This window comes from Antedon mediterranea, chromosome 5 (assembly GCF_964355755.1).
Source record: "Antedon mediterranea chromosome 5, ecAntMedi1.1, whole genome shotgun sequence".
In the NCBI taxonomy this organism is placed as follows: Eukaryota; Metazoa; Echinodermata; class Crinoidea; order Comatulida; family Antedonidae; genus Antedon; species Antedon mediterranea.
In genome coordinates, this window is record NC_092674.1 from 9,700,899 (window position 1) to 9,724,992 (window position 24,094).

The 24,094-nt window shown below is 34.3% G+C and overlaps 3 protein-coding genes across 3 annotated transcripts; 2 read left to right on the forward strand and 1 right to left on the reverse strand.

Moving 5' to 3' along the window:
- The first annotated feature begins 656 nt into the window (after window positions 1–656).
- Window positions 657–5,268, forward strand: LOC140048830 (ATP-dependent (S)-NAD(P)H-hydrate dehydratase-like). The gene is made up of 9 exons (XM_072093629.1): window positions 657–773; window positions 1,103–1,269; window positions 1,586–1,674; window positions 2,460–2,568; window positions 2,916–2,966; window positions 3,184–3,288; window positions 4,003–4,123; window positions 4,571–4,691; window positions 5,063–5,268. Exons 1-9 carry the CDS (start codon window positions 704–706, stop codon window positions 5,226–5,228), a joined length of 999 nt encoding a protein of 332 aa, XP_071949730.1. The 5' UTR covers window positions 657–703; the 3' UTR covers window positions 5,229–5,268.
- Window positions 5,269–10,017: 4,749 nt separating this feature from the next.
- Window positions 10,018–20,406, reverse strand: LOC140048606 (translation factor Guf1, mitochondrial-like). The gene is made up of 13 exons (XM_072093358.1): window positions 20,081–20,406; window positions 19,471–19,585; window positions 18,535–18,683; window positions 17,848–18,006; window positions 17,173–17,321; window positions 15,685–15,888; window positions 14,708–14,837; window positions 14,147–14,256; window positions 13,366–13,570; window positions 12,632–12,733; window positions 11,929–12,062; window positions 11,134–11,392; window positions 10,018–10,406 (listed from the first exon to the last, which is right to left on the reverse strand). The coding sequence occupies exons 1-13, from the start codon at window positions 20,261–20,263 to the stop codon at window positions 10,281–10,283; spliced, it is 2,025 nt and encodes a 674-aa protein (XP_071949459.1). The 5' UTR covers window positions 20,264–20,406; the 3' UTR covers window positions 10,018–10,280.
- A 1,016-nt stretch (window positions 20,407–21,422) lies between these two features.
- Window positions 21,423–24,094, forward strand: LOC140048935 (vacuolar ATPase assembly integral membrane protein VMA21-like). The gene is made up of 3 exons (XM_072093736.1): window positions 21,423–21,529; window positions 22,063–22,172; window positions 22,448–24,094. Exons 1-3 carry the CDS (start codon window positions 21,501–21,503, stop codon window positions 22,582–22,584), a joined length of 276 nt encoding a protein of 91 aa, XP_071949837.1. The 5' UTR covers window positions 21,423–21,500; the 3' UTR covers window positions 22,585–24,094.

Sequence of the window (24,094 nt, forward strand, 5' to 3'; positions counted from 1 at the left end):
GTACTTATGAGGCCCAATGGTGTAGTATTCACAATAAGCTGCTTAACAATTTGGAGTCAAAAGGAAGTCGAAATAAAAACAGGTGCGAAACGGAACTAGCGCCCCTAGCCCTAGCTAGGCCTAAACTAAATCAAATAGGCCTAGTAGGCCTAGGCTAGCTAGGCCTACAGAAAATACTTGCGCAATTTGCAATTTCCTGCGCAATTTGAACTAGGCCTAAGTATTTTGAATTCAAATTGCGCAAGAAAATCCTAGCATAATTTAAAATTGCGAAAATCGTGTTGCACATAACAAATATGACATAGGCCTAGCTCAACGTTCGAGCAAGATTTCTCCCTGGATAATCGCCGCCTTCTCCGTGACTCGGACTGACGGCTGTCCGGCCTACAGAAACGGTCTTTTTAAAGCAAACAAAATTTTTATAAAGAGTAAGTGTTTACCTTGGAAAAGCTTTGATTTTGGTGCCTTTGTATGTAGACATCTTGAAATCGATCTACTATTGTTTAAAAGCAACCTACAACGGTACATTTTTAGATTATTTTTCACTTTTCAAGCAGCAAAATCTAAGGTACCGGCAACCGGACACAGCACGCTTGCGAATAGGTCAAAGTTTAGTTTAAAAAACAGGTCTGCTTGCAAAATCACTGAAGCGTGCAGAATAATTTTGTAAACATTACACATTTTGCTGTTCCATTTCACATAAATGCGTGGATATTTTTATTTATCAAAGAGATTTTTTAATCTGCATGGTAATATTGTAAATATGAGTACAGGTGTGTACACTACCTGCTAGTATTCCCAAGCTGTCGTCTAAAGTAAAGTTAGGCATGAGTAAAACAAATCCAGGCTAGCTAGGCTAGGCCTCTAGCTAGCTAGGCTAGGTTGGCCGAGGGTAGGTGAAGGTGGTGCAGCCAGCTGAGCTAGGAGCCTGCTCTACTGTACTGTAGTGCATTGTTGTTATATAATGATAGGAAGTAGGCCTAGTAGTAAACGATATGCTATTAGTACAGATAATACAGTTAATATTCAATAATCAATTATTTATATAACAATATTTGATTTTAAATGCGTATCATGTATGCCATTTTCTTTTATAAAATAGAATGTACTACAACAAATTCAGCAGTTTTATTGCAAGCTGTCAAATCCATCATTCCACCACTAACATATGCCCAACACAAAGGACAAAATGGACGGTTGGCAACAATTGGAGGCTGCAAAGAATATACCGGAGCACCGTATTTCGCAGCAATATCAGCTCTAAAAATTGTACGCAATTACAGACAGGGAATCGGTCATATATCGACTTTTTGTATATAAATTTACACCCATACTGAAACTCTGAACTGCTTGACATACTGGATATTAAATAATGTATACACTGGAATGGAATTACTGGTTTTTCATATGACCTTATTAAGAAATTCTTCGTCCCTTTTGTCCACACCCCAAATCAAAATATCCCTTTACCCACACTAGTACAATAAAGAATTTTAGGTTTTGCTCTTAAAAGGAAAACAGTGCATAAGAAACACCCATTATTAATGTATGTTTTCTCTATTAATTTTATATTCTATTTTTCTAGGGTTGTGACCTGTCTCATGTTTTTTGTACAAAAGATGCCTCTTCTGTTATTAAGTCTTACAGTCCTGAACTGATAGTACATCCTGTCTTGTAAGTTTAGAGGTTACAATAATAACTTGAATACAAAAACAAACACCATATGCACTGTTTACAGATGGTCACTGTTTGAATAAAAACTGCATATAAAAAGAGTCTGTTCTGATAATTATATTTAACTGCTATATATTTTCATAATTCAAGCAGCCCATCTCTCTCAAGATTTATGGGACGATCATGCCTTCATCTTTTTATTGATATAAAGTTTGCGGTACACCACGTGTATTAGTTCTGAAAAGAACTGTTAAGTTTCTCGACGTTTCGATCAATATACTTTGTTCTTCCTTATATCTTATTCTTATTAACTCAAAATTATTTTTACTAACAAACATTACTATTTATATGCCTAGTGTGTAAACATTATTGACATAATTTCAATAAACATCCACATAGGCTACAGTACAATTCTTCTTAACAAAATGTTTTCAATCTTCTATCAACTAAAAGTCGTAGTTAGTCATGTCTCGGGTCACATCCTATGGTCACCGTACAGATAGGCTACTACATCAGTACTTCTATGAATGGATGACTAGTTGGTGACAATAACGCTAGTTGGTCATACTCAGTACCGTTTTGATTTTACGATCATTCGGGAAACAACCTCACGATATTCAAACAATATATTCATCCTTTTAGTTTCTATCTTAAAATATTTATTTGTTTATATGTAAAACAAAAAGGAAGTAAACAAATGTTATATTGAATTGAATAACAATAATCCATAGTCATAAAAATGAAAATGATCATTTTACTTTTATCACTATTTCTTTTTTTCTCAGAGATAAAAATGGGGGTGTTGAGGAGATAGCAAGTTGGCTACCTCGTATGCATTCAATAATTATAGGTCCTGGACTTGGAAGGGAGTCTAGCATACTAGAAAATACAAAAGTAAGTCAATAATTCATGTTTAAAAGAACAAATTATAACAAAACTGCAACATTACTATACTTTGTGAAGTATAAGTAAGAAATAATTGTGTGTCAACTTCTACTTCAGCTTTCATGTGTGGAAAATGTGTTTTTAAATGTCAGAGTTGTTACAAAAGGCTATTTATTGCGGTCTAGCTAACATTTAGGATAAAATTGATTAATGTAATCTAGTAAAAAGTACAGTAAGTTTCTGTCAATGATTTTGTTGTTGCCGCAATTATCCTTTGTTAGTTTCCATCCTGGTCCTTAAAATCATAGTTTGAATGAAGTGGTGATTTCATTAAATTTAATATTCTTTATTTGCAGGATATCATTATAAAAGCCAGAGATCTGAACATACCATTAGTAATTGATGCAGTAAGTATATATAAATACAATATGTACAGCAAAGATTATACTTTGATTATAACAAGATAATGCTGTTATAAAGTGTGAAACTACTGTACAGTAGGATGTTCTCTTATAGATCTCGAATTGTTTCCTATTTCAGTCTCTCACATCCAATCATTAGTTTTCGGCCTGAGCTTTGACTATATTATCGAAACAGTTCAACAAAGCTATTGATTTCTTGTAGGATGGAGTCTACCTTCTAGCACAATCTCCAGAAGTGATACAGGGATACACAAAAGCAATACTTACACCAAATATTATGGAATTCAAACTTCTATATAAAAAAGTTGTAAGTAGATTGTTCAACATGATCTTTTCTGGTCATGTAAAATAAGTTGTCCTGTTGAAACAGTGGTTAAACAAATAATAAGCAGGGAAAAATACTTTAGAATTATTCTTAAGCTCTGTCCACACTATCAAACTAGTTTGACAAAAAAAGTGTGATGTGCCCAAATATGATAATGATATGTTTAAATATTGTAGTGATATGACATCATCATGTCCATATATCATATTTTTTTGTCACATAAAGTTTGATAGTGTAGACAGAGTTTATTCAGTAACACTATGGCTACTGTAGATGTGTCGATTTTTTTCCAGTACGATTTATGGGGGAAATCTCTAATTACAGTTCCAAAATTTTAATTTTTTGTATTTATTTATCACACTCTTGTGAAATACAAGACCACCAATTCTGGCTTATGAGTGAATATATAAAATAACAATTATAAATAGACACGGATTATGTAGGCACGGATAAAAAACATCAAATAAAATAACTACTTTAAACAGACTTACTACACCAAACCTCTTTTACCAAGTAGAAGGGGGAAGAAATACTGTAAATGTAAAAAAAACTTTTATTAGGCCTACACAGTGCATAAAATATTAGGTTTTGAATATATGATACATATGTGATCCTTTAATTTGTTATTTTTGTTTGTGACACCATATAAATTGAGTACTAAATATTTGTTTCATTTTTGATACATTTACTTTGCAGTTAAATGAAGAGCCAGACCTGAGCCAATTAAGTGATAGTACTAAAGAGCTAAGCCAGGCACTGGGCAGTGTTACTATTGTCAATAAAGGAGCCAGTGATATCATTACTGATGGAAAAACAGGTATGATTATTTTCAACTATTTTTCAAGGTGGAATAGGTCATGGAATTATTCTTAGGCCTGTCTTTTCTACTGTTAAATGAATAAATGTGAAGACGATATACTAGAGACTGCGGACAGGCCTTGAATGCATACAGTATATCTTGCCCACTGAAGGCTCATATCGAGTTGAGTGTACAAAACATAGCTATGAAAAAGGCACATACAGGCTCTCCGTGACCATGTTCTGATGGTAGAATAGCTCATTGCATCGGACGAGTTCATTGTTATCATTCTTGGAAAGCAATACTACTGTATATCATTAGAACAATATTATACTTTTGGAGATGGTTTAATTAAATTGTATCCATTTCCAAATAGGCTTTAAATAAAAAATACAGTGTTCTGTTATGAATATTAAAGAAATTAATAAGTATTTGAATATCATAATATATGTTGTACTTTCACAGTTTTGATGAATTCAAGTGAAGGGAGTCCTCGTCGGTGTGGTGGCCAAGGAGATCTTTTATCAGGTAGCATGGGAACAATGACTTTCTGGGCGCATAGGTACTACAGTAGCACAGATGTAGGGTAAGATTCGGTTATACTAATAGATGTATTAGACAAGTTGAGTGGACAAGTGGTTAAAGCAACTGCAACTTATAGCCATATACTGTATAAAGTGGCCTAGGTTCTGGTGGTGTCATCTTGAATAACAACATGGTTCTGTATACTTCTACAGTATGGCTTGGGTGTACTTTAAAAAACCCAGAACATCTTTTGCCATGAGTACGTAAGTGGTTCCCCGGTGGCCTGGTTTAAATTCAGCTCCTTTCAATGCCACAGCAGTTATGGGGACTGCTATAACTATAGGGATTCATCTGAACCCAATCCCAGTATACACACCAAGAGGATTTATGATACACATATTAATAATGTTTTTTTCCCAATTAATTTTGTAGGGATGATATTCACCAGCTTGGTCGGCCAACGATGATTGCTGCTTATGGGGCTTCGCTGTTAACTCGAAAGTGCGCAAACCTGGCGTTTGCGAAGAATCAACGAAGCATGACAACGACGGACATGATAGGAGAAATAGGTTATGCTTTTAGGTGTCTATTTGAATAAATACTACTGCGCCTACAATGAGCTGGTATACCATCCGTAATCGTATCCAAAATATAAACATTCATTCATTCACAAAGGCTTACTGTATCTTTCTAGATATGTAGCCATGATTTATTGAATAAAATTATTTAAATCAACTGTTTTTAAATATTCTTCTTCTTCTTAAATTGCATTTAAACACAAGTTCAGTTTGTGATCTGCACTCTTGACATTTGTTGGTTTCAACTACCCGTGTTATTAGGGGATCTATTTTTCCTTCTTTCCATCATTTTTGTTGGTTAATGTGTACAGAAAATCTTGTAACTTGGCCAGCATTTAGACCTTTCAATTTGAAGTTGTAAAACTAACTTTTTGATGATATCCGAGTAAACTTTTGTGCAATTTTTTGAAATTCTAAGACAAGAAATTGTTCATATCAGGCGTAAACCTCCTGTATAATAAAAATGGCATGCACCATTATAATTTACATCTAATAGCAAGTGATGATTGTACCACCACCATTTGATCGATGTGTAGGTTTACGTTTGTTTACTTGATGTTAAAGTTATAAATGCTCCAGACGTTTTTTCAAACAAATATATGAAACGAAATAACTGAATAAATAAAAATGTTGTATTTAAATAATTCTTTAATTCTTCTTTTTTTCTCTGAAGTGTTAAAAAACTTGCCTACATTTACTTCATGAATTTTAATACCGAGAAATTGTCCCCTGAAAATATATATTTTGTTAATGTTTTTGTTTAATATGCCATTTTAATGTAAAAAAAAAACTGAAAAATCTGTAATTTAAAGCAAAAATAGTCAAATTTACTGGAACTCAATGTGTTTTTGGTTGAATTTAATCATTTATTTTGTCTTTTTACAAGTGAAAACTTTTTTTATGGATGTGATTAACTTGATGAAAATTGTGAAATGGCCTAAAGTCTTATTCATGTTTTTGGGGGGACACTAAATCCCCTTTCTTAAAAAAGACATTGCTGTTCTTGAATCTGTCCAAAGGAGGGTCATCGTACATGCTTCCCAAGATCAGCCAGTGTCCCTTACCCTCAACAATTAAAACACCTTAATCTGATCTCAATTACCAATTGTATTAGGTACTGATGTATTAATTTTGTTACCAAATGTATGTACAAATTATATGATGTTAAAGTTTTTAAATATTTATCTATTAATTGCAGAGATGTTAATAATCTTAAGTTGCGTAATAATTTTATAGCTCGGACTGATTCATTTCATAACTCGACTGTCTTTAATTGTTTTGTTAGACATTTCAGAGATCTGCCTGCGGATCTCTGTGACCAACTATTAATTAATATAAACAGTTTTAAGAATAGCCTTAAGAAATATCTTACCAATCGGTTTTAAACTGTACATGTTTATGTGTATTTGAAAGATATTTTCTTAATTCTATCTATTTAATTTAATTAACAATATTTTATATAAATCAATTGCAGAATTTTATAGTTTTATCCCAATTTGATAGGAATTTATGTTTTTTGTGTGTGTTATTCATTTTATGCAAGTATTTCGATGTGGAGACCTCTCAACGGTTATTTTTATTTATAACTTTTAGGTAATCCGGCCTCATTGATTTACTTTTGTAATGTTTTTTTTTATGTCTTACTTTGTACTGCACTATATATTGGCGAAATAAATGATATGATATGATAAACATATAGAACATACAGAGTCAATTTTTTAAAATTTATTCAGTGATGTGGCTAATCATTTTACAGTAACAATGTTTCCCATTTTAATTTTATAGCTCCATGCTCATACCACCTCAACCATTCATTTCAGGATTTTTTAAAAAACTTTATGGGAAATTCCACGAAAGTACTATTGTATGTTTACACTCAAGTTAATACACAAGACCCATTGTAACATCACTTACAGGTCATAAACATACACAATAACATTTGTTCAATTAATTATGGTTTTTAGGCACATTTCAATGGCTGTTTATTGTTTGTGTTTGAAATACTTTGAAACATAGATTATCTACATTTAATTTCTAAATACTCATCCTGGGTATAGTTATCCAAATGAATTCATTCAAGATCACATTAAAGTTTATGTAACTTTTTTTGCTACTATTTGCTAAATTTTGAAATTCTAAGCAAGACGCACACTTCAGTATTTATGTAGAGGGCGTGCAGTCTCGTTGTTTGAATTTGCGTAGACTGACTTATCGCATTGCCTTTTAAAATTGTAAAGTCATCGCTCAGTCGAATATACATAGCACAACTTCAGCAAAGCGTACTGTAAGTACAATATAATCATTCCACCACTTAATATATATATATACAGTAATAACATAATAATATTATAATCAATGAATATTCCGGTGTTATTTTACATTACTGAACTGTATCATTAGGTTGAGCAAGTGTTCATTCATTGGCTATAGGGGTTACTGGTATTTAGTCAGTTCCGACTCCAGAGACGCCCGCCGGTCTTAGGCATCTAAAGACAGGAGTCTCTGATCATGAAAGGATCATGTGTTTTCCAGTAAAACAGTAAAAAATTGCTAGGTTTATACTAATTACAAGAAAATATTAATAAGAGAACATAATTCATTTATCAAGTATCAACCTATTTTGCTCCTAAAAGTGATGTCAGGCCTGCACCAAGCTTTTCATAGGATAGCTGGACAAAATAGAAGGCTAGCAGTCCCGTTGATTCTACATAGGAATACGGTACACGGCATGCCCTCCTTTGTTTAGTTTTGGTGTAGAATCGCCATCAATATATATGAACAGTGCAGTAATAAATAGGCTTTTCATGACAAACTAGAACAGCACACTATATGATTGTTCAAAAAGATATATGTATTTTGTTTTTTATAGTTTGTCAGAAAATCACAGTTGTATTTAATACTGAATTCAGTTTTCCCCTTCCTGTTCACAAAATGGATATGATACCTAGACTAAGGCTTATGATGTTTCCAATTCTGTATGTGGTAAGTAAGATCAGATATTGAAAGAAACAATTAGTATTGGTGGGCAAAAAAGGAGAAGGTGTTGTGGGACACAGTGAGTGCTGTCCACTTGCTCTCAGGGCAACCAACCCATAACGTTATGGTAAAATCCATTGACATTTCTACAAAATGTTATATAACATATGTGTGAGCCACTAAAATAGATGATTTTGCAACTATTTTTCCAATTTAATATGTATTTACAGAATATGTAGTTGATAGATCATGTATAGATAGAGTTTGTAGTAGAAATGCACATACCATGACCCTTTCAATTACAACTCATGACAATCTTTACAGTATATTCATTTATTCCACAGAAAGAAGCAATTTTAAATACTATTACTAACCTGAGAAATCGTCTATTTAATTTTTTTCAAAATGTTGCTGGTAACAACAACGAAGAAGTAAGTCATTTTAATTAAATTATTTTTCTATGCATCCAAAAACGAGTAACTTGCCAAATACAGGATGGAACTATTTTATCTCATCAGTCTTTGTTTGAGGCTTGGTTAAAAGAGTTGTGAGTTAATACAACTCTGGCATTAGGATTGAACCTTGAACCTTGGGATTGGATGACAGACATGTTAACCACTAAGCTACAGCTTGTGCATAGTATGCCTACATATTCGACTTTCAGCAGCCTCCTGCTTTAGCTCCTGGTTTAGCTCCTGGTTTAGGAAAAAAGCCCCTTTTTAGATTTTTTAGTTGTTCCCTTGAATGAACTGACAAGACAAAAATTTCGGGATTCAATTCTTATTGATTATTAGCTACAGTAGTATCTATTTTTCACCCTCATCTTATTTTAATTTGTTTGTGGATAGGACAGGAGACAATAATAAGGTTCAAGAAAGAGAGGTTCATCTACTTCGGGGTGGGTTAGGATCCTCAATCTACTCTCATAATCTTGGCCTTTTAAATACAGTAGAACAAATAAAACAATAACCAATATAAATTATATATTGAAAAAAAAACATTATTTAGTGATTTTTCTATTTGTTTTAGGAAAAAATGAATGGGCTTACTATGGCATTGGCTGAGCTTAGCATTGAAGATATTTAAGCATGCAAATCCTCATCGGAAAGTGGAATGTTGTTGTTGAGAAGTTACAGTAATGTATTTTCTAATTTCACAATAAAAGTGATAAATTGCAAAAGTTGACAGTGTTTGTTCCATTGATTTAGTTGAGTGGCACTGCTGTATTTTCTAATTTGGTGATCCAAATCTTTTTTTTTTCCATCATCAGTGTTATTCTTTAATTTTTCCGTGTGATTTAAAACAAGGCCAACAGCCATAAGCGCGTGCTAAAACGCATAGTGATACCGGACCGACAGACAGACCGACCGACCGACATAGTGAACTATAGAGTCGCGTCCACGCGACTAAAAATACTAAACAGCCAATGCTGGCTATTGGAAACCTGTCTGTGAGTCATTTGAGGTCAAACAAAGTCTGTACAGATATTTTAATTGCATTATATGCAATATTGAGATGGTGTCGAGGGTCAAATGTCATACTTCAGGTCATTATTTAGTAAAATGTTTCACAAGGGCAAATATAAATATGTACATAAGCATGAGCTTTTTTTTTTTATAGTCGTTCACAAAAACTATTTGTAACTTAGTCCTAACCTAACCTAAAGAACCGAAATTTTGCAACATATTTTGTTGATAACATCAGAACCGTGCAGTGTAACTTGGGCTTGATTTTATGGAATTAAGATTATAAATTCAAAGAAACAAAACACAAATTTCATATCAATGCTTTCATAGCATTTATGCATGCACTTACAAAATTACAAATGCTCAAAATAAATTTTTATTTAATTCACAAGACATTTCACGTAATTTAACATTTCAAATTACCTTACCCATTATTGTGATGAGTTGAAATTTAGAATCCTTGTACTGCATCATTCACCCACCAAAATGTTCCCTTAATAGGGGTGTTTCCTGAATAAAGGTGTCTAAAAGGAGGAGGGGGTTACTATGTAACCTCTTATGTAATAGTTATTTCATTAAATAATTTAATATCTTTAAACCTATAATAAAATCAGGGGTTAAAAGCTGCTATCACCTTTTTAATACAGAAATAAAAGCTTCTTTTGGAACGTCTATATTGCCAAGTTTTCTCATTCTTTTCTTGCCTTCAGCTTGCCTCTTTAATAGCTTCATCTTTCTTGAGATGTCACCGCCATACTATGGATACAAACGAGAGAACAAAACTGTTAAATAATAATAATAGTCAATGGTTCAGTACCAATGCTGCTTCTTTGGGCTCAATCTAACCATAGCCATAGTAGACACTACACTCATACAAGTATCGTGCATCTGGTGTGAGCATCATGCTTTTCGACCCACTTTCAAGCTCTCGCGCCACATGCCTATAACCTCGCGCTTTTCACAAATCTCTATCTTTATTTTATTTAACAAACATTTCTTACTAAAAACTTCAAAATTCTGTAGTTTATCATACTGTACCTCGAATCGCCAATCCATGGCCACAACAAGCAAAGCAATTATAATGTATCAGGGTCATTTTGCCATGCCAAGACATTTCAATGCAGTTGGCCGGGACGTTTCGGTCCACTTACGGAGGAAGGGATGATGCTGTATCATAGCAATTGCCAATGACACAATGAAAGTACGGCTAAAATGATGAAATATACCTCCATTTTCTACATAGTTATTCCTTAATGTTATTATAATTGTCAAAGTGTTACTGCTATGTGCAATCCTATGATAATTGGATTTTCTAATGAACTAAAAGATAAGATCACAAAAGCACACCATAGCACTAAAATATAGGTTTGCATTGGAAGCTGTGTTTGTTCAATAAGTCACAATCTTCGAGGAGAATGAATCTGTCCCTGTTATTTCAACAATACATTCTAAAATATAATGAAACCTGTAATATACTACTTACACATTTAGCAAGGACGTTTTTTTTCAAGGGCCTTACGGTTTCCCTCGCTAAAACTTTGCTGCCGACTGTTGCTTGTATAGCGACCTCATACAGTTGTCGTGGTATCGTATCATACAATCTTGTACATATATGCTTGCCAACTTCACGTGCCTTATCGCGGTGTACCACCGTACTCAACTCTTCCACAACTTTTCCATTTAACAATATATTAAGTTTTACAAGATCTGCTGGTTCAAAGCCGTTATCCTCATAATCAAAACTAAGGCACAAAAAAAAAATTAATAATCTATAAAATCTTTATGAATTCATTTATTATTAATATTGTCCAAATTTGAAATAGATTAAACTGAAAAAAAAACCTACTACAACCATTGTAATGGTTAAGCAATCTAAGGTCGAGGTTCAAACACAGCAGATTTTTAATGGAACTTGGAACAAAATGGAGGCTTATCGACCAACTTTGAAGAAACTGAACAGAACTAAAAAAATTCAGTGTGTTTGTGTGAGCGTTTATCTCATGGTACTGATTGTAAAACTAATTCTGGTTATGCATTGTAATATATATGTTATGCAGCGTCTTTCCCAAGTTGAAAGAAGAACCAGTGTACGTGAGCACTTATGAGTTTTCAGTTGCAATTTCAGTTCAGGGAAAGTAAAGTATGTTCAACAAAATGCAACTCAACAGCGCTTATGTCGACATTTGCAACTGTGCATTACTGTTAGTTGAATTAAGTCTCAGCTTGAGATTTGTCTCGACATATGCTCACCTTTAAAGATGTCTCTAGTCTACCTTACCTTGCATAACCTGATGAGATAGACTTCAGTCTATCAAAGAAGTCAATGATGACTTCATTGAGTGGAAGTCTGTACTTCAACAACACCCTCTTCTGATCAATGTATGTATGTTCAACATGCTCACAGCGTTTCTCCTGCAGCAAAAAAAAAATCAGTACACACATTATTTGACTAGATACAAATACTGTAAGGATATCTTTTTAACTACTCTATTGAATTTTATTGTTTTTATATTTTTACAAAAATGTATGTATAATACATATATATTTGTAAAAGGTACCATATAAACAGAATGAATAAATGTGGGTGACCCCCACAAAAGAGAAAAAAAGGATAACTTAATAAAATTAACATGTTATAAATGATTATAAATGATTAGAGATGATATTGTATCCTTGGTTGTGCAGCGGTGGCGCCAGTTTTCCCCTGACAGGAGAGGGGGATGAGAACGCTTGATTGCCCCTAAGGGGATCCATATGCGTGATGGAAAGTAACATTGATTTGTCAGGACATTGTAGCTTAGTGGTTTAGATGCTCGGCTAACAATCCCAGGGTCCTGGGTTTAAGTCCTGTCAGATGCCAGATTTTTTTTTTCATGACATGACTTGTAAGAAGACATTTTTTGTGTAGTGCATCTTGTATATTTGTTTTACATGTGACAGGTGGTTGGGGTGCTTAACAACTTCATTTAACTCATACTTACAATGCAAAGGTTAATGACCTTTCCAATGTATTCATCTGGTGTAATAATTGTAGCCATTATCATTGGTTCTAGGTATCTCTCCACTCTGGCTATATCTGGGAACTAAAAATACATGTAAATAGAGAACAGCACACATTTCGCAAGTATTCTCAAATGTACTTGGTATAAAGGGCAAAACAAACCAATTACTTAACTCCCTGACGCAAAGCTACTACTACTCTACTACTACAATTACAACCATGTTGGTGCAGTACCTGCTGCTTACTTGGGCTCGAATTTAAGCACTAGTCATCAGCGCAAACTCGTGGTATGAAAGTATGAACACCAGGCTATTGATCTGGAGGTTGTGGGTTTGAGTCCGTCCCGAGAATTACTCGGATTCTCTCAAGTTTATTTTAAATATAATATTGGCAAGGGTTCAAGGCTTACTCGCTCCATGGTTCTGGTGGTAAAACTTGTCTTCTCGGATAAGGACTATAAACCGTAGGTCCAGTGTACACATCTGGCTCATGTGTACTTTAAAGAACCTAGTACATCTTTCGAGACAAGTAGGGGGTTACTCCGGTGTACTAGATCACACACAACAGCCACTGTCACAAAGTCATCATATACACTGGGTCCTCTGGAAAAACTGAAGACTGAAGAGGCTACCCAGTATAAAGAATAAATAATAACAATAAATAAAATTTTTATATTTGTACATTTCTTAAATTCCGTATTTATTATGTAATTACCAAAGCTGGGTTGTTGATCGTGATTTCATCTGTGTCTCCATAGTCTTGTTTGTTCAGTTTTGTTTCCTTCAAGACAGCCTTGTACGGTACACTAGGTGATGTGACGATGACATTAGCATTATACTCTTGCTCCAAGCGTTGATTGAATACATCCATGTGTAAAAGGCCTAAGAAGCCTAGACGCCATCCTTGACCTAACGCAGGACTAAAAATAACATACAAAACATTAGTTATTTTGATGAAGTATGGTTAAATGATTAATATAAAAAATTGTAAAATAGTATTTAAAGTCATACTGATGAATGTTCAGTTGAAACAATCAAAATTTACATTCCATACACCAGTTTGCATACTGGCTTGAAATTTTACTTTCTTCACCCACCTCTTTTTCACAGCTCTTCAAGAATTTTGTTTGTGCTTTATAAATTTAAAACTAATAACCATACATACAACCAAAGTATACATATTAGAATTAGTAATCTGCAATTTTTCCTGTAATACTAATGGTTTCCCATGAAATAGTGCACAGTATATGTCAGAAGTTTATATGTCATCTGACCACATGAGGACAGGCATGCTCGGTTACAGTTTCATAATGCAAAAATCATGTATTGCTTCATTCCTGCTATATATTCTGTTACAACTAATTTATCATTGAGATGGTGAAGCAAACTTAGCCTTACTCACTTGGACTCTTGTGTGAATGCATACCATGGCATTCAATGTGTAAGCAGCATTAAGGAATTTTTAAATACAGTTAAATCTTTTGCTAAACACTTACCTACTATCTATGCTAACTGAAACGCTACTGTCATTCAATGTCAGACGATCTATTGCACTTCTAAGAGACACATACTCTGATTGGTCAATGGGATACATGCCTGCAAAAACCTACAGAAATTGAAAGAAACATAATTTTCTAGTAATCATAACCAGAAAGTGAAAGTCACTCCCTGGGGGCCAAATACTGTACCGTACAACCCTACTAGGTTTTTTAGATATGAAAATTTAATTTTTTCATTTAGTTATTTGTTTTTAATTTCTGTGATGATAAAAAAAATGAATCAAAACAGCTTGTCTCACCTTTTTTTGTTTTATCTTATTTATTTATTTGACCAACAAATAATTATGTTACAAAATAATGTGATACTTTTATCAAATATTTTTTTAAGTATAAAGCTGTCTACACTATCAAACTAGTTTGACAAAAAGTGTAATGTGTCCAAATATGATAGAGATATGATGTCATCAAGTCCATATATGGGAACATCACATTATTTTGTTACATAAAGTTTGATAGTGTAGGCAGAGCTTTATCATGGTTTGATGATAAATGACATACCATAGGTTTAGCAGCTTTGAAGCCAGGCATAGGCTCTGTAGGTTGGCCTGGATGGTGGAAGGTGTCACCTATATTGGCTTCTTTGATGTTGTACATTCCAGCTATAACATAGCCTACTTGACCAGAATATCTTATTTGATAAAAAGATGGATATAAGTGCCAGGATGTAGAGATAGAAATGTTGCAGTACATTCCTCCTCCTCTCAAAGTAGGTGTTATTATGTTAAGAGGTCCAGGGCACATGGATGGAAAACTGCTAAGGCAATACTGCAGTATGATGTCTCAAGAGTATAAATAAATTCCTTTTACTTTCCCCTTAAATTATGAGTTGATCATGATTTGACTAATCAGGTTAGTAGCTTAGTTCTACTACCAATTGACAAGTAGTTTCAGTACTATAGTAGTGTAATAACATAGTGTTCAGTTGGGTCCACCCAAACCTAGGTCTTGGGTCTCTAATTGGAGATAGCAGTTAATGGTAGGAGATAGGCGATCATCCAGGGTAGCAGTATAGTGGTCTTTAATTGGAGGGAGTCTTTAATTAGAGGGGTCTTTAATTGGAGCGAGTCTATAATTGGAGGGGGTCTTTAATTGGAGCGAGTCCTTAATTGGAGGGGTCTTTAATTGGGGCGAGTCCTTAATTGGAGGGGTCTTTAATTGGAGGGGGTCTTTAATTGGAGGGGGTCTTTAATTGGAGGGGTCCTTAATTGGAGGGGTCTTTAATTGGGGCGAGTCCTTAATTGGAGGGGTCTTTAATTGGAGGGGTCTTTAATTGGGGCGAGTCCTTAAACAGAGGGGTCGTTTATTGGAGGGGTCTTTAATCGGAGCGAGTCCTTAACTAAGGGGTCTTTAATTGGAGCGAGTCCTTAATTGAAGGGGTCTTTAATTGTAAGGAGATTAGTAATTTGGTTAGAACAGTAAAGTAGTCCAACAAAAAAAATGACAAAAAGAAAAAAAATCTAACTCAGTTAACGTACAGTTGGCCAGTAGGAACTCTATCTGGATACATAATGCCAACTTCACTGACATCAAAGGTCTTTCCTGAGAATGCTGAAGTCATTTTATCTCCTTTGCTGATACTGCCATCAATGATGGCAACGTTCGTTATTGCTCCTCTGTACTGATCATAGGTTGAGTCAAACAAAAATGCTTTGAGTGGTTTTGTTGGTGAACTTACAGGCCTGTGAAATTCAAAAAGAGGACTAAGGATTTAACACAATTGTCATTTAGGTGCAACAACATCCTGAGTTCAAATCTGTTATAGAGTTAATGGTCGTTAAAGGCCTTTCCGGTTTTTAAAGGTACTGTAATATTTTCCTTTTCCCAAATAAGTACAGATTCAAGATTCAAGGTTCAAGATTCAAGAAATTTTATTTGTCCATAAAAATGGAAATTCACTTTGCTTGGTAGATTAAAACAACAATATTGCAACAATTTAAAAACGTGCAGTATAATAACAGATTAAAAATACAAGATAAAAAGTTAAAAATACTGTTAAAAATGTAAAACTATTAAAAATTGCATTAACGTCTTACATTAGAATTAAAAATATGAATGCTATTTACAACGAAGGATTTTCTAGTTCTACAAAGATTTGATCTTGGAGGTCGTAGCCTAATGCCTGATCTATTTAAGTTATAACAGTAATGTAACGGATGAGTGGGGTCTTTCATAATATTGTTTACTTTTTTTAGAATACTCTTTTCATAGATAAATGAACAAGGCGTTAGATCAGCTTTAATAATACGTTGTGCAATTTTACGTGGTCTCTCAATATTTTTCTTATCATTTTCAGTAAAGTTACCATAAAAACATCCAATGCTAAAAGATAAAATACTTTGAATAATACTTTGATAAAATAGAATTAAAATAGTGTTATCAACTCTAATTTGCTTGAGTTTTCTGAGAAAGTAAAGCCTTTGAGATGCCTTCTTGGAAATCATGAGAGAGTTTGACTCCCATTTTAATTTGTTGTCAATACAGTAAAAATTCATCCTTTGGGACACTCCTGTACAAGGCACACCAATAATCAGGGGACACTTTCCTGTGAAATAAACTACGGGCAACACCGTATAAGTTTTATCGCCATAGCCAACCCTATATCATTTGGACGCATCTTCAGTATTTAATTTGATTGGGTTTTATAAGTTGGTGGTTAACATGCTTTACTTTATGAATCCACAAGTAAAATCTTATAGAATTACAATAATGGATTTATTTACCCATGCTTTTATAGATATAGAACCCTATGAAGGGACACCTTTGAGACCCAAAAGTGTCCCTTAATAGGTGTTTCCTGAATAGGGGTTGATTGTAGTGTTAAAACACATATTTCCTCTCGTTCATGTCATGGGAAAGTTTCCCCTTTATAGGAACGTCTCAAAGGAGAGGTTCTACTGTATATTCATCCAGCTGTTCTCTCAGACTTAACACAAGGGTAGGCTACCGAGGACAAAAAAACTTACGGTGGTACTTTAAGAATAATAGACTCAAATACATCTTGAATGCCAACTCCTGTCTTTGCTGATATTCTTAGACACTCTTCTTCCTTCAGATCAAATAGGTTCTCTAGTTGGCTGGCAACTCCATCTGGATCTGCATTCTTTAAATCTATCTTTGAATAAAAAAAAAAAAAAATCCAATTAACTGCAGTTTTAGTGTGAATACATTTTTCAAAACCGCAATTTATACTACGGTCAACCAAGGAAAACTAACAATGGGACACTCCCTTTGTCAAGATCGGAACTCGTAACGGTCCTAATACAGATATTATGTCTGGCTGCGACAAATACCAAACTGTACTATGTACATATTCTCTGTGTCGTGTTCTGTTGTTAGACTCCCTTGGGTCAACTATCCTAATACCTAAGACTCTCTGAAAACCAGACTTTCTTTGAGGTCCAAAAGGTTCTCTTTTACCATCAAAAACACATTCTGAATACATGAATTTCCAGAAGACTGGATAGGAGCAATTCCAAAGGTTTGATATTTTTGGGTATGCATCCAGGACCCCTTAATAATATGGGTGTCCAGTGAATAGGAGTTTGGCAGTAGTGTTAAAACATATATTTCCCTTGCTCGCATGAACAAGGGAAAATATGTTAAAAGGAGGACAATCTACTGCCTTCTGTCTTTCTTACCTTATTTAAAACAGGTATAATAGATAATTCAGACTCAAATGCCAAATAGAAGTTAGCCACAGTTTGTGCCTGAACTCCTTGGTTTGCATCAACCAATAGCAGCACACCTTGACAAGCTGCCAGCGACCTAGATACCTCATAATTAAAATCTACATGACCCTGTGAAATATAAACATAACATACTATAAGGCACTAAGTGGCAATATTTCACTGTCATATTATGTAACATAACTACCTTATAATCGTGGCCAGTAGGCTGGGCATTTGATTAGGCTGGGGACTTGATTAGGCTGGGGACTCGTCTAGGCTGGGCCATGCGACTAGGCTGGGCCACATGACTAGGCTGGGCCACGCGACTAGGCTGGGCCACATGACTAGGCTGGCCCATGCGACTACGCTAAATCTTGGTTCTCGCTAGAAAAATCCTGCCGCAACATAACAGAACAACAAAATGTAAGAAAATACTCTTCTATCAATTTTGCAATGCATCTTATAAAAAGTTAAATCATCACTGTTGCAACGTACACATATGGAGCAGAAAAGGTGGTTATGTCGTTGGTTCGCACTTGTGACACGAAAGGTTATGTTCTTATGGCACTTTGCCTTGAAATGTTGCATCTACAGTACATCCTTGGCTTGCGTCCTACTACAGGTAGTAAGAACCAAGCTTAAATGTTAAATACTTACCGGTGTATCTATAAGGTTAAGTAAATATTTGGTTCCCTTGTAAGTATAAAATAATGACGATGTCTGGGCCTTCACTGTGATACCTCTCTCACGTTCTACTTGAAGTGTATCTAGTACTTGTTGATTGTCACCTTTTTTAGAAATCACACCTTAAAAACATAATCAACAAAGGTCTTATAATTATTATTCTCACACAGTAGTATAAAAACCTGCAACCAGACAAAGATTCAGAAACAATGTTTTATACCAAGGCACAATCTAACAACAGGATGCTGAGCTCCAGAGATCAAAGGGTTTATCTGTGGCTGCGACTCGCGAAAATTTTCAATCTTCATTTAGAAAATGTCGTCTGCTAACACTGAGAGAGCTTGACTTTTTATAATATATCATCATAGACCAAAACAGCTATGGACATGATCAGTCCCACGCCCCTTAAAAGACACCGCGTAGATACTACAGTGCTGTTGGTATTTGTCACAGCCAGACATAAGATTAAAGGACTGTTACAAGTTCCTATCTTGGCAAGGCAAGCTCAGTGTCCTGTTGTTAGATTGTCTTGGTTATAAGAGAGGCTCATAGATTTTAAAAGTATCGTATTTAATTGAATAAACACCGTTTCCTCGAATAAACAAACCTTAAATCCCTCTCGAACAATAAATGCCCCGGGAATTTATTTTAATATATACATTTTAATTTGTGGCACAAATTTTTCCTACTGCATGCATCCATACACATTAGGAACCAAAATGACCGGAATTGTACTGAGGTTTGCTCTTTTCTAGTTTAAATAATATAAAATGAATCAATTAAAATATAATATGACAATGATCCCATAGAATAGCATTTCAAGACCTTATGTTATTTAAAATATCATAACTCCAGAATGTGGGGGTCATATCAGAAAAACGTTATACTGAATCGAATATACAACTTCACCTGCTATTTCTAACAGTCTGTCAGCTAGCGTGCTTTTGCCATGATCGACATGTGCTATGATGCTAAAATTACGAATATTTTCAACTGGAAATTCTCCCATATCCACATAAACTTTCTGCAAATAAAAATGATTTGAAGTTTAAACATATATTTTTTTTTTATAAATTTGTAAGGCTACAGTATTAAAATTACTCTCACCTGCTATTATTTATATTCGTCAATGCGAAAACATAGGGAAATTGCTAGCGGCATTGTCAACCGTAAGTATATGTGTATTATTTTACATGGTTGATGGGCGTACCTCTAGCTAGGCCTAGGGCCTAGTTCCTTTTTTTTGGGCCACCCATCCTATTATATACTAGCCTACAGTTGACAGTTATATCAAGAAGTAAGCCAAGCTAGTTACCCTACTAATAGGCCTAGTTTCTTGTATTTGTAAGTAGGCTAGGTAGGGCAGCTAGCTATTTCTAGTACGTACTAGGGCCTACCTACAGACTACTGAGTATCATCATCCCGGACCCTGCAAACACATTTATTAAAATAAATATTAACAAATTATGTATAACTATATGGAAGTATAAAATAAATAATGGCCTTCTAATTACTGTACCTTTTCTTGTGAATGTAACTTGCTGCATGTAAAATAATTTCTAGATCTCTGAAAATTCCTAGGCTCAAGATTTATCCCATGACAGCAGTAAAGCCACGGGAAACCAGCATGTTTCCCGTGCGACAAATGTTTGGTAAATCGGGCACATGCAAAAATTGCTTTTACTGAGAACATTTCTACCATCACACCTTTTGTAAGGGTAAATATATTGTCATATTTCAATAAAATAACTTGCAGTTACGACACTGGTACATAAATATATGTTAATAATGACGATTTTATGTGTTGTTTTCATCGCTAGGCCTACATGTATCCCCACATGTATTTTTTCGATATACAGAGTACCAAAGAATATCACAAGAATGAGTATTCCACGATTTTTGCATGAGAAATTTGTAACAGAGAGCTCCAGTGAGTGATGCCCGCCCTCATAAGGGCGGATGTATACATACTAAATAAGACTTGATTTAATCAGGGAAGAGTTAAATTTAACTCTTCCCTGATTTAATAGACATGATACATGTCGCATTAAATAGAATTATGATGATAGTTTTTGCAATTGTAAACTATTTTATAATACATATTTATTAACAAACTAGTGTTTATTCACTTTTACAGACAATTATTTACTAACATGCTGAGTTAGTTCACAAAAAAGGCCCGGAACACAGCAACATCAAAAATCAACGAATATTACTCAGCCCGGCCTATTCTTTACCATTGCCGTGTACTACTCTACGCCCGGTAAATTAAGTATTGTTTTTATGATATAAATTAGTATAAAATACATGTTATTAATAGGACAAAATGTTAAATATCATTAACATTTATTTGTTTTACCAGAAACAAGTTAAATATAGGAATATTATTAAACAATCCTTCGTGAAAACGCGTAAACACCAACACGCCCGGTCACGCTATCGTAGCGCCCGGTTGATAAAGCAAACTGTTTATACGGCAGTTTTTACTAAATAAATTGCATAAAACGAACAATTAAATATCCAAATAGTATTTAACATGATGTTGGCATGTAGTTGATAACATTTTTTATCATGAAAATACTACCGGTGGTCTAGCCTTTGATTATTGAAACCATGGAGGTATAAAATAAAATACCTCCATGTTGAAACCGTCACAAAAAGTTGTATACATCCCAGATACATCCACACTTATGGCGGCGCCCTACCACATGGACAATATTACTGTTACAGGGAAAATCGCGGATTACTCATTCTTGTGATATATATTCTTTGACAGTACACAACAAAAACCAAAATATAAAACTTGTTCTCAACGTTGGTGGTAGCAGACATAGTTATAAGGAACGATTTATTGCCGGCCGAAAAAAAATATTAAACACCGTGACGACACGAGAAGCACAGTAAAATTTGTCTCATTTTATTAACTTATATTTAGCAAAATGAATGTGGATCGGCGAACCTTTCAAACGTAAGGATATTTTCATTCAATTTTATAAACTTCACGTAGGCCAATATTAAATAAAGACATCGTATAGGCCTAGGTAGGACTAATCCGCTAGGTAGGCAGACCAGAGCTACCTAATTAAGCTAGGCTAGGCCTAGACTACTAAGTTTAGTAGGAGCTAGGCCTAGGCTAGAGGCCTACCGGGCCCTGGTACTAGCTAGGTAGTAGGCCTGCTAGGCCAGGGCCCTACTACTCTATTGCCTAGCTACAGTGTAGGGCCTAGCTAAATAGGGCTAGGACCGTTTACAAACAATGCTTCTGGTAGGCTAGGTAGGTTTTTTAAAATACAGTTTGCGAATTGCACTTTTATTAGAGCCTAACGAGTTGTACGAGTAACAAACAGTAATAACAATCCAATGAGCTAGCTGCAAAATGTTCACATTATCACATGCATTCATTGTTTTGGTATCACTAGGCCTACTTGTATGTGCTATTACTATAAACTATAAGGACAATTGTATAACTATGTTATTGTTAATTAAATTTCTATTTTACAGGGGTGTTTCAACTCTATCAAGTGTGGGTAAAACATTGTTGATATTCACTGTATTGATGATTACTTTACCTGTATCTATGTATTTTATTACCAAGAGTATGATATTCGAAGGTAACTATATTCAAACTGTAGATTAGAATTTAGATGCGATAAAGAACATTGAATACCAAAGTTATCATGACTTACAATTTTAATTGCAACTTGGCCCCAATTCTAAATGATTCACTTGATATCAGCAACGAAATCGGTCACACGCTTAATGATCTACCTAAGCCCTAGGTAAAATCTACATAATAATAATAATAATAATAATAATAAATTACAAGGTATTATTTAACTTTCAACAATTTTGATATTTACATATTTTATATTCCCTTTTTTTTCAGGTATGTTTTTAATGAACAGTAGAAATAGCAGTTTTTATGGAGCCATTGTTGCAGTAATTATAGTGCATGTTATTCTAGCTTGTTTTATTTACATTTCATATTTTGAATCGAGTCAGGAAACTGAAAAAGAAGACTAAAGATACACCATGAAAAACACTCAGGTTGTCAAAAACTTCAATAGGGGTGTTTTTTTTTATTTTGGGAAGGGGGTTATATTATTAAAGCCCAGTACCACAGGAACTGTATTTGATACCTGAACATTATGACTGGGTATGAAGTTTGCATCCATTGAAAGGCCTGGCAGTTAAAAACATCCACAAAGAAAGAGAAATTGGCCTTAGTAGAGTCTTCATTTAATTACAACACCTGTACATTTATTGGGGGGGGGGGGGCTTGAAAGTATATACAGAATGTAATAGGGGTTTGCCTACAGTCACTTTTTGCCTAAAATAATTGAAGCTGGATAATTGTCCGTGTTGCAAATGTACAGTACAATTATCAACGTATAGTTTAATCAGGATGAGGAAGGCATGATTGCACAAACAACTGTTTTACTAATAAAATTGAATGTTTAATCATGATTACTTTAAAAAACAATGGGGAGATGGTAGTTTTAACAATGTACTGTAAAATTACTGATTTCTTTGTGTCTTCCATTAATTGCCTAATTACTATACTGAAACACAACTGCACATGGTCGCTAGTAAGGTATGGATTTGGGGGATTTAAAATTAATGATTGTTCCTCTGCAAATTACCTAGTAATTTAAAATCAGGTAAATAAGAGATGTGTTATTTTGTTATAAAATACTTTTACAAATTGTTAAATTTAAAAGTCAGTATTGCAGAAAGCCCACTGTTAAGATTATGGGATCAGGGCACAACTTGCACAATCTTGATTTGTTGAAGGTGAATGAACTACCTCCTATCAGAGATTAGTAACAATAGTAAACTTCTTGCACCTATTAGAGGTAAGTTAATTGTTACCAGGCCATAGCCCTCTTATTTTGTTAAATTGCTAAATATGTTCTTGATACCCAGGGGCGGATTCAGGCCTTTTAAATGGGAAGTGCTAATAATATTTTGCATATAATTAAATTAATAGTCTGTCAAAAGTAGACAATTTCATCTTTAGTTTTCAAAAGGGGGAGAGTGGCCCCCCTTCCCACCCCCTGGATCCGCCCAGGTTACCTGCTCCCACTTTGCAGTACCCATGTTAAGCCTGTTTTCCACTAGGTGAATCTATTCACACAAATCTAACATTCCTGAGCTCTGATTGGTTGTTCATTATTTGCGTCATAAAACATACAGTACATAAAAATATGAATATGAAAAAAACGCTTTCGATTCGTCCAAATAAATTTACCTATTGGAAAACGGGCTTTAATCACAAGACCCTATTGCAATGAATTGGGTAAGTCAGACAATGACATACAGTTTGTATCATATGCTGTATTTAACTAGAAGTAGCTAATACAGGGACTGACAATGATGGGATAGGTGGGGTATATAATAATTATGTGTTAGTTGTAATTCACATTTAATATATTGTATAATAAACTTACTGGAAACAATAAAACATACTGAAATTTATATAATTGTTATAAATTTATATTTTATTTTATAGAGAAGTAATATATAAATAAAA